The sequence below is a fragment of the Notothenia coriiceps genome, unplaced genomic scaffold (genome assembly GCF_000735185.1).
Source record: "Notothenia coriiceps isolate Sejong01 unplaced genomic scaffold, NC01 NC01_scaffold00001128, whole genome shotgun sequence".
In the NCBI taxonomy this organism is placed as follows: Eukaryota; Metazoa; Chordata; class Actinopteri; order Perciformes; family Nototheniidae; genus Notothenia; species Notothenia coriiceps.
Window position 1 is genome coordinate 4,633 of NW_011333829.1, and position 11,600 is coordinate 16,232.

The window sequence follows — 11,600 nt, forward strand, 5'->3', positions numbered from 1 at the left end:
GTGTGCTTCTCTCAGAGAGGGGATTTGATTTTTGCTGGTTATGAATCCGGTTTTCTGGAAGTATGGCAGCACAACACCGTGGTCGGCCACAAGCAGGTGAACACATACACAAGAACAAAGGATGTAAGCTGACCGTCTGTTTGTTTGTGTGCCTGTGTTAATCACACTGTGTGTCTGTTTGCGTGCATCAGACTTCAGACAGCCCCATCAAAGCGATCTGCTTCATGCCTGACGGACAGTTTGCTGTCAGCTACTTAAAGCCAGTTGTAGACGTGTGGAAGCTGGTGTGGAACCAACAGCACAGCACTGCAAGGTAACAAACATAAGAACAGTCCGACTATCAAGCTACTATACAGGGAATATGTTTAAACTTATTTTAATCTGAATTTATAAAAAAATTCCCCAAAGAAGTGTACAAACATATAGGTGTTAAACGTATTTTGAAAATTAAATATGCCAATATTTTTGACCAAACATCTTGATATTGCAAAGATACTCTATACTTGCATAAAAAAGTAGTATTTGTATACCTATGTAGTTTTATGTTTTGAGAGCATTTCATCAAACCTAAATCCTGTATGCTTATTTGATCTGAATTTCTTTTTTAAATCACTGACCGAACCTAATTTAGTTTGGCTTCATGCAATTTTGAAAGATTTCTTCCATATATGTTTTGTGTTGTCTGTGTAGATACAGCAGAATAGAAGTGGAACAAAACAGTAGATGAAAGTGTGAATAAATTAGTGAAATTAACCTGAAACCTAAATAAATGAATTAATTCCATAGAGACTTACAAATAACTCAGGTAAGGTGTTTGGAGTTTGGTTCTTTCCACTAACCAGTCCTGCTGTGTTTCTCTGCAGCCTGCTGAAGGTCACCACACACACAGTGAAAAACACGGTGGTCCGCCTCCACTACTGCACCATCCTGATCGGTGCGTCGGAGATTGGAGCAATATTTGATGTCACAAAGTCCGGGAGTGATTCGTGGCAACACACAATCTCTAGGTAACACTAGACAATATTTACCATTTTATTTTGCCCTGGTTTTTTAAGAGAAACTTCTTACTGAAAATCTTCATCAGTATTTCCATTTAGATTGTTTTCTCGTAGTGTGTTATATAGGTTTGTGTGCATGTAAATGGTCTGCAAAGGCTAAAATCCCAAATGTAAATCAGGAGGGAGTTTCTCTCCCCCCACAGTTCAGCTCAGTTAGTCAGAGACGGTGCTGTGTTTTTTTTTTATTTGACACTGAGGTTTTTTCATTTTCTCAATCCCCAAATAATAAAAACAGACTTAAAGCTATTCATGTGTTTTTTTCCCCTTTTTACAGTTTAGAAAACTCAGTCCGGTTTTTGGGGATGATCCGTAACGATGAGAAAAGCATGTGGCTGGTGGGCGAGGAGGACGGAGGAATCCAACTCGGGTTCTTTGTGAGTTTTGCAATACTGATATTTGAATTACACTTTAACACATCATATCATAATGAGGCTAAGGAAATGTTTTGTGTGGCCCTAAGATGTATTTGTGAAGAATAAAGTATTGTCAATTTAAAAACATTACCTGGCAATCATTAAAAAAAACAAAAAAAAACAAGTAAAATATTTAGATTAGATTAAATTAAATCTGATTAGTTTATATACAATTTATTGATACCAAATTAGGAAAATGTTTGAATTCAGATCAAACCGAAATGTATTACATTACATTACATTACATTGCATTTAGCTGACGCTTTTATCCAAAGCGACTTACAATAAGTGCATTCGACCAGGAAGATACAGTATCTTCCTGGTCGAATGCACTTATTGTAAGTCGCTTTGGATAAAAGCGTCAGCTAAATGCAATGTAATGTAATGTAATGTAATACATTTCGGTTTGANCTCTCAATCCATCAAAGTATTTTGTAACAAATTGCACAGCAAATTTAAATAACTATCCAACCTATAAGTAATTAATTAATATTTGTTACAAAATACTTTGATGGATTGAGAGNTCAAACCGAAATGTATTANTATACTGAGCGTATACCACGGGTAGAATTGTAAGTTACTTTTCACAACAAGTCAGTATCCCTCCGCGTCTGAGAAAAACAGTATACCGTTGGGCTGAAAAACTGGAACAAGAAAGCAGCGGAGAAGTAACGGGGCAGAAGCCCTCCTTTTTGACGCAGCGGTCCAGACATAGACATCAAACGGCAAAACATATTCAGTGTGCAGTTCCTTTGGCATTAGGGCAGGGATATCTAGATACTTTTGAAGGTTTAACATAATGAATTGTGCTACTTTTAAAGCAAGCAACGATGTTTTCAAATCTGTAATCAAAGAGGTCCGCAAAAACGCTATCGACCAATCGGATTGCTTGATTTGACTTGTCAGTTTTATAAATATATTTAAATTTCTTCCGTTACGAAACAAACTTACAAAGCATAAAATGGAAACATTTAAGATTAACATCATTATAGTTTTTATTAGTAAATAATGATGTTCAAAATAAAATAGTCCCTCCGTTGCCTTCTGAACAAAACATAGTGCAAGGTGGTTGCTATGCAACAACACTAACAGCAAGGGTTATGTTGAACCTATGGATCTGTCAGATGGGCAGGCAGGGATTTAGTTTTTCTATCACTGGGCAGCAGTTCTGCCAAATAGCTGATGCAGGCAAGTTCAATCTCCCGCTTCCAAACAGCCACAACAACAACAACAACAACAACACATCCTGCTAAAACTCTCCATCATATGAGGTGAGCTCTATGATGTAGCTTAACTGTGAATACCCATGCATTTAATGATAGCTAACAATAAGGAAGCTCTAGATTTCAAATCATGTATTTTTGGGGAAATTCTTTGTTTTACTTTTAACATTTATAAGTGTGTTATTTTGGATTTACTGTACATTTGTATTTATACTGAATATTTTCTGCTAGGTAATAAGCTCATAATAATTGTTCGAGCTATGATCTCTGACTTTTTTTTCAATATTTAGTTTGCATCTATTTCAGCCATTTTGAGTTTTTCAAAATGTTTGCATTGAAATCAGGAAATGAAACTCACCTTAGTTGTGGTGTTTTCAGACGGACTGTCGGTACTGCCTGTGAGCTCATTGTCCAGAAGATCCTGAAACACACAAAATGAACAGTCAGTATATGACGGACATGATAGTTGATAGTCGTATTTTTCAGATTAAATATCGCTGTGCGCAGGACGTGTAACAGAAGATCTTGTTTCACCTGAGATGGCCTCCGGGCATGTCGTTTCAGGATCCCACCGAACACACCGGATTTTTCCTGAAGAGAAAAAGTCAGAAGTTTCCCAGACTTACATTTTATTTTAATTATTAGTTTTTTTAATTCTGCTATATAATTGTTCTGCTATATAATTGTGCAGCTGTCATCTCTGAAATAATGTCCACAGGTTATTTTAATGAAATTCTTTATATTTGATTTGTCTTCTTGTGCTTTTGGTAGGGCTGTGCAATTAATCCTATTTTAATCTCGATTACGATTTTGGCTTGCAACGATTACGAAAAAAACGTAATCGAAGTAAAACGATTATTATTTTTATTAAAAAGAAAAAGAATGTAATTATTATTTTTCTAATTATTTTTTTTATCGGTTTTTCAGTTGAATTATACTTAAAGTTCAGGGTAATCAAATGTTAAAATCATACTGTTCACATTTTTTAATAAATGAATGTTTTCAAAGTAAATGGATAATCGTTTTTAATAATCGTGATATCAATTATTGACCAAAATAATCGCGATTATGATTTTTGTCCTAATCGCACAGCCCTAGCTTTTGCATTAAAATAAATTGGCTGTTGAGACTGACCTTAGCTGTGGTGTTTTCTGACAGACTGTCGTCAATGGCTGCAAACTTGTCTTCCAAAAGATCCTGAAACACACACGATTACAATGAAACGACACCATTTTATATGTTGAGCCTTTAGCTGATAGGTGTATTGTTCCACTGTGAGCAGGGTGTGTAACAGAAGATTGTGTTTCACCTGTGAGGGCCTGCGGACATGTCCTGGTTTAGGAGATCTTTTCAGTTTCCCACCAAACACACCTGATTTCTCCTGAAGAGAAACGTGCAGCGAAAGGTTTGGTTTTACAAAATAAAAAAAGGAGAACATTCTGGGTGTGGATATCAGAGACATGACGGAGCAAAGGAAACTCACCTTTGATGGCTTGTTGTCTGTTAAGCCGTCACTGCTGACGGACAGTTCAGGGTTTTGTACTGACAGGGAGACCTGTAGAAAATGGAAAATAATTTCACAACTCATTTTACAACGAACAAATTAATAATATTTGCAACATTTATCACAAAAAAAATGCCTAGTGGTGATATATTTGTGTTGCTTTTGAACAACAGCCTAAACTTTATATTTAATATAAAGTGATATTAACAGAGAAAAACTGAAAATCTAAATTATTATTATTTTTTTTTTTTAATTGCTTTCACAATAACTAATTAAACCACATTTTTTGTAATCTTTGTCCAATTGTTATATCATCCCAGTGTTAGTTATACTAAATAAGTAATAATATAAACAGCACAGTGCGTTCCATGAGGAGTCAACCAACCTGTGGCTGTTCCTCTTTGGCAGCCTTGTTGGTCTTCTTAAACATGCCTTTAAATACGCTTCCTTTCTCCTGAAATATGAAGAATTGTGCATATTAAAGAAATCACTTATTTGTAAAAACAGAATTATATTTACTCAAAACTGAAATAGGGTTTGAAAATAAAAACAAAAAACAATTCATAACCCAAGAAAGGAACGGACCTTGGTGCTGCTGTCAGTCAGACTCTCGTCGCTCTTGGAAAGCTCACTGCTGACTGATAAACTGTCCTGTAAAGCAGCATGGAAACTATGTGAGATGATGCAGAATCAAATGTGAATCCATAATAACAGTTTGTTTATTTCTGAATTTCACGACCTGATTGTATTGCTTTTATAGTTGGATTAGGTACATGTGATGTTAGTTGTTTAGAGTTAATGCTACTTCATCACCTGTTCTTTGAGAGAGGGTTCTGATGACTTGAGGGATTTCTTAAACATCCCACCAAATAACGCCGCTTTTTCCTTCATGAGGAGGGAATAAAGGTAGAAAATGTGACTTCAAAAACATATTTATGCTTCTAAAAATTCTGAACGGTTAAAAAAGCGTATCTCTGATATGGTTTTAGGAAGTATGAGTGAGTAACAGAATCATTAACTGATATTTGAGAGTCAGTAGGATGAATCTGTCTCTCTTTAACTGGAAAAAATGCTGCCAATGTTCAGATAAAAAGGCTGTATTAACCCGTTTACATCTCACAGTCCAGCTTCACGTCCAGCTTTCAAGTCTGGACTTGAAGCTGGTTTCATGTCTGCACTTGAAAAGCTTGATGACAGTAAATAAAAGGGTGATTGTCATGTTTCCTGCTCTGGGAAAACTTCTCATATCAGATGTTCCTGTTTAACAATCACATAAAAAAAGCAAACATGACAACATTAACGCATTCAAACAAAGGACTTAAAGTTAGAGATCTGGATTCAAGCTTTAAAGTCTCTACATTTATATTGACTGAACAGTGTAGGACACATACCCCTTTATGTACATGACAGTATTATTGAGTGCTCAGGACTCTTTCTCAAGGTTAACTTGGCTACAAGTAAAAGTAATGCATTTAAAATATTGCATAGCACCAGTAGTCATTATGTAAACTGGATCATACCAGAATAATGTCAATTATATTATTGGATTACTCAGTAAGTGATGTGTAAACACAGGCTATGTTTCAGCTGGAAAAGGTTGGGCTAATATTAGCTACTTGCTTCTAACAACATGTGCTGTAAAATATTGTATGATTGATCTGAATCTGCAACTAGTAAAAGTACAATATAGGCTTCCAATTTGTAGTGGAGTAGAGATATAAAGTGGCATCACATGGAAAAAGTAGAGACTAAAGTAGGCTAGATAGATGTCACACCAAACTAAGTGTATAAATATAGCATTAGCCTACATTCCCACACGGCTGTTTACATAGCCTAATCATGGACTGCACTGCGTGGACAGTTTCAGTCACAGATAGAGGTCAGGTCGATAAAATCAACTAAAACATGGCTGTTGACTCTCACAACTAATATAACAACTCAGCTAAACTTAAAAGACAAAAGTTAGCAAGCTAAAGCACTACATTAAAAACAAAACATCAGACGTGACTCACAGTTACGCCTCCTCCCCTTTCACACTCCAGATCCAGGTCGAGGTTATCGTATCGATCCTGTCAAACAGCAGAGACATGTCCAACGGTTATTCAAACGTAACGTAACATTAACGGATATTTTCAACCGTTTGCCGGGAGAAACTTGACAGAAAGACGGACTTTAACCGCTTTTAAAAGAAGAGTTTAAACGTTAACTCACCATTGAAGCTGCTCCAAGTCTGCCTTTGTTTTCCCGGTGGTTTATCGATGTTGGTATTGATTTAAATGATTCAGTCCTCGGCCACAGTTAGCTGGTGCAGCCCGTCCCCGCGTTCGGCTGTTTTCACTCAGCCGCTTTCCTCCCTCCGCTGGGAAAATAACAATACAAAATAAAGAGGCTGGAGATCACAGACTTCCCTCTGATCCTTGTGACTTCATAAGGCAGACATTGCTGAAACTGGCAGATCCAGTTTTTTTTTAAGCTGTCTTGCCTTTCAGGTGAGGGCGTGTCTGTCTCACCTGGGAATGTGTCATCAGCCTGATGCTGCTTTCAGGTGCTGCTCGGGAAATTATACTTCCGACTTCCCCAAGGCTAATGAAAATGTCACGCCCTGCTGACTTGCTGTGTTGGAATAAATATGTATTTAAAATAACCTACATTTAAGCAGTGTTTCAATAAGCATTTCCATGTTATGCTATATACATTACTTCTACCTTTCAATGTTTCAGAGGCTAATATTTTGTATTTTGTACTAACTAAACTACAATAAATAAACACCCACTTTCTTAGTTAATTTGTATAAAATACGTGAAATGCCAACATGATATGACGCATGGCTGTACTACAAAACACAGTATTTTAGACAGAGCTGGGAGAAGTACTCAGATCTTGTAATTGAGCAAAAGTAGAAGCACCAGAGTGTAGGAATACTCAAATCAAAGTCCTGGATTCAAAATGTTACTCGAGTAAAAGTACAAAAGTATAAGCAAGTAAAAGTAGTCATTCTATAGATTGTTCTATTACAGAATAATATATATGATATGTTTTATAATTATTGATGCACTAAAGCGTTATCAAAGCTGGTAAAGGTGCAGCTAGTTTTATTGACTTTGTATACTTCAGGGTAGCTTGTGAATTTACTCCAGGTGGAACTAAAGTCAGATTTAAGAGTTGATTATATTTCACATTATTAATCTAAATCTGTAAAGTAACTAAAGGTATTAAATAAATGTAGTGGAGTAGAAGTACAAAGTAGCATAAAATGGAAATACTCAAGTAAAGTGCAAGTGCCTCAACATTTTACAAATGTACATTTAAATTACTTGAAATGTTTAAGTACAAAAGTATTGCACCAACATAAAAAACTAATCTTAAATGAAATATACTGCCACATTTTTATGTGATAAATAGTATCCCATTAAGCTTCAAATTTGTATTAATTAAATGGCAAAAACATCCAAATTCAGTGTGCAGCAGTGGGAAAAGCTTTATTTACTTAACATGTTTTATTGCACTAAATGTGACCCATCGTCAATAAAGCAGTAGCAATTGAGTTCAGATAACAGAGCTGTAAAAGCATTATCTGATAAGCTGTGTTTACATGTCTGCCATCGGTGTCTCAGCTGAACTCGGTCCCTTGCAGAGTGCAGAGTTTTGGTTTAATCTCCTTTTACATTCCACGATTTACACACAGTCTGACAACAACATGTGTGTCACCACAACTTTTTTGTTTAATAGAACAACTCTGTAAATACTTTTTAAACCATAAAACAAAAACAACAACAACAAAACAACAACTGCCAATTTGTACATTCAATTTATCATCAAAGAAAATACATTTTAATTTTTCTGTGTTTCATATCCCACATTGTTATTTTGAACAATTAAACAAACAATAATTAATGGAACTTTCACAAAATGATACCTGACAAAACCTTTAAGGCGTTTTCTTTTTGCTACATTTGCAAGCTTTTTCCCCCATCTAATTTAAAGGCACATGTTAACATATATTTGCAACTATTACATAGATGCAGATCCCTGTATGTGACATAAATGACCCTATATATAGGATAACTAAAGTATTCCAATAATGATTTAACCTTTATATAGTGCACAATCAACTTCATTAAAGCAAAGAGTAGGCAAAACATTCCCAAACAATCTTTGGTTAGTGCTCTCGCGTCGCAGTAGTTTTCTTAAATACAGCATATGACATATCTTGAGTATTATTCCTTCCACGAGAGGAAGTAGAGTTTTCCCTGTCCGTCACCACAAACCATTTCAGTGGGTTTCTCAGGGTTCAACTCCAAGTGCAGGACCGGACCTCCACACACAAACATACCCACCTAGAGGGAGAGAGAGAACGGCAGCAGAAAGTTAATATTTATTTGAAGACAGTCTAAAATAATCTAAGTAAAAAAAGGTCGACAATTTGACCATTTTATGCAGATTCAAGACTTTTTATTGGTATTTGGATGTTTTATTATAACTGTAGACAAAGGCCGGCTTGCTGTATTATTTTTTGATATTCTTTTATTCTCTTTAGATATTTATATAGGCAAGGCAAGTTTATTTATACAGCACCTTTCAACACAAGGCAATTCAAAGTCCGGTAACACTTTATTTTGATAGTCCATAGTTAACACTCTATAAGTCATCAGTTGACATTTAGTAGCATGTCAACAGTGCATCAGTTGACATTCAACAGCACCGTTCAAACCGACAAGTAACTAAGCATTAGTTGATGATCAACAGATAAGCAACTCAGGTTTAGTTGAATATTACATTAAGCATTAGTTGATGATCAACAGATAAGCAACTTCAGAGTTTAGTTGACTATCTGTTGATCGTCAACTAATCTAGAGTTGACTATTAGTATACTTTTAGTAGGTTCTCCACTAAGCGTTTGTAGGCATGTGTTAGGACTATCCAATTAAAGTGAAAAACAGTTGAGAACAGTAGAAAGTCTATAACCTATCAACATAACACATACATGCTACTAAATGTCAACTGATGACTTATAGAGTGTTAACTATGGACTATCAAAATAAAGTGTTACCCAAAGTCCTTTACATTTAAAATCAGTCATTAAAAAGAAAGATATAGTCATTCTATATCTTTAGTCATTCTTTCTAAATGTATGTTTGTTTACTTTTCTTTTACTATGCTTATTTTTATGCAGCCACACCTTTAATATTTAAACACCAGATGTATTGTAATTGAAAACCTCCTGAGCAAACAATCAGATTCTGATTCAGTCTTCGTGCTGTAGCTTCATATTTAACACACAGATATGAGAGTGGTGTCAATCCTCTCGTCCAAATATTCTCCTCAGTGTGAACTATCTTGTTTCCATAACTTTCAAACTGTTCTTTAACCCTCTGACGTACCTGTTTCTTGGTGTTTCTGTCCCACAGCTTCACCGTCCGGTCGTAGGAGGCTGAGATGATGCTGCAGTCAGTGAGTTTCAACACACTGATCCTGTCACTGTGGGCCTGGAGATAAAACATCCACATGAACAACAATACAAAGTGATGTCACCGCCAATAATGTCTGATGTTTGCTTTAGTTCCCGGCCTGATTGTGCTTTTTCCAAACAACACATCGTCTGGTTATTGACTGTTATTGCTTTTTTTTTATTCTTGTAGTTAACTAAGATTTCAATTAGGGGTAATGTCATCCCCTGCGTTTTCCCCTTTCAATGCTGTACCATAAAATAAAGGGCAGTTTATAGTTAAGGTAGTGAGGAATCTTTGAATACAAATCTTAATCAACAATTCTGATAAGATTTTAACAATCTATTGATTAAAAATGCCAAGAGAATTGATGTTTGTATTTTTTGCAATTGTAGGGATTTGTGGCCTTTCTATGTTGTTTTTAATGGTATATTAAATACGTTTGTGGTTTTGAATTAATGTTTGATTAAACAAGACTCTGTAGTTGCCATTTCGGGCTCAAGGAATTTGTGATTGGCAATCTTTTTCACTATTTTGTGACGAGTCAATGATGATCACTGATCAAACGATGTTGCAGTCATTGTTGAAAGTAGTTGCAATAGCTCACTGAAAACTAGATGTACAAATTGAAATACTGTAACTATAATTTCTTTAATCAAGCTAATGGTGTTTTTATTTGTGTGCTACAGAGTTGATGAGCTCTTACAGGTTTTCTGCTGCTCCATGAGGAACCCTCTGAAGTCTGGTTGAACCACATGTTGCCTTTTATGTCCCCACACACGACCAAATCTGAAAACATTTAGAGCACATCATATGAACTGACATATTTAAAATCTTGCCAGTACGAATATAAAATAGAAAGATGCTTGATGTAAAAGTAGGAGTGAGTGTATCAGCGGCAGCGGAAACAGTATTTCAAGTAGATGTTAGTACCTTTGTCCAAAGTTCCAGCTGTGATCAGGCACCCCTTCTTCTCCTCTTCATCAGTGAATAGATCCATGGTGCCTAAAGATCTGTTAAAACTATACTGGGGGCCCATGGCGAACTGAAGAAAGAGAGGACATCTATCAATATTTTCTATGAATGAAACATGTGGTACTCAGAGATTGGTACTCATATATCAAAAAGTATATTTTTAATGAATCAGAAACTTCTTCATTAAATGTATCAAAATAAAATACACAATACAGCCACAAGAAAATGTATTTAAAAAACACAAGTGATTAAAAATAGAGAAATGTGGAAATGTTTGACTGTCTGTAACTATACCCTATAAAGAAACCAAGATAAAAAAAAGTTAAAATAAACTTTCGGGCATTTAGTTGACTCAATATGGGTCTGAGTGTATTTACATATTTACATAATCACACATTAAATCGAACAAAGAAAAGTGAGGCCACGTTGATAAAGCAATACGTTGGTGTAATTACATTTCTAAGATCTGAGTGTGATACAAAACATAGAAGCAATGGAAAAGCAACCCCCATCCCCTTCCCCTCAATGCTAACAACAACCTAAAAAAAGCTTTGAGTGAACCCTGACTCTGCAGTCCAGGGAACACAAAGAGATTTGCTGGTTCACAGTGAGCACGTTACTGGAGCTGTCATGTGATGCAGCTGCGTTTAGCCACAAAGTGTGATCAGGCTTATTGTATTTTTCTCCAGTTAAAACCTGGGGGTGAATATCCGTGTTACTTGAGAATAAAATCAAATATTATATCATGTATTTAAGTATTTAAAATACACTCTCAATCCATCAAAGTATTTTGTAACAAATTGCACAGCAAATTTAAATAACTATCCAACCTATAAGTAATTAATACATTTCGGTTTGATCTGAATTCAAACATTTTTCTAATTTGGTATCAATAAATTGTATATAAACTAATCAGATTTAATTTAATCTAATCTAAATATTTTACTAGCTTTTTTTTGTTTTTTTTAATGATTGCCAGG

At 35.4% G+C, this 11,600-nt stretch overlaps 2 protein-coding genes across 2 annotated transcripts; both read right to left on the minus strand.

Annotated features, from left to right (window-relative positions):
• Positions 1-2,580: 2,580 nt before the first annotated feature.
• Positions 2,581-6,635, minus strand: LOC104959404 (uncharacterized). The gene is made up of 11 exons (XM_010787297.1): positions 6,410-6,635; positions 6,211-6,267; positions 5,012-5,083; positions 4,784-4,849; positions 4,584-4,652; positions 4,178-4,249; positions 4,004-4,075; positions 3,829-3,891; positions 3,229-3,285; positions 3,053-3,115; positions 2,581-2,676 (listed from the first exon to the last, which is right to left on the minus strand). The coding sequence occupies exons 1-11, from the start codon at positions 6,410-6,412 to the stop codon at positions 2,581-2,583; spliced, it is 690 nt and encodes a 229-aa protein (XP_010785599.1). The 5' UTR covers positions 6,413-6,635.
• Positions 6,636-7,651: 1,016 nt separating this feature from the next.
• Positions 7,652-10,719, minus strand: LOC104959357 (telomerase protein component 1-like). Its single transcript, XM_010787235.1, has 4 exons — positions 10,579-10,719; positions 10,352-10,434; positions 9,580-9,684; positions 7,652-8,535 (listed from the first exon to the last, which is right to left on the minus strand). Exons 1-4 carry the CDS (start codon positions 10,682-10,684, stop codon positions 8,416-8,418), a joined length of 414 nt encoding a protein of 137 aa, XP_010785537.1. The 5' UTR covers positions 10,685-10,719; the 3' UTR covers positions 7,652-8,415.
• Positions 10,720-11,600: the final 881 nt, after the last annotated feature.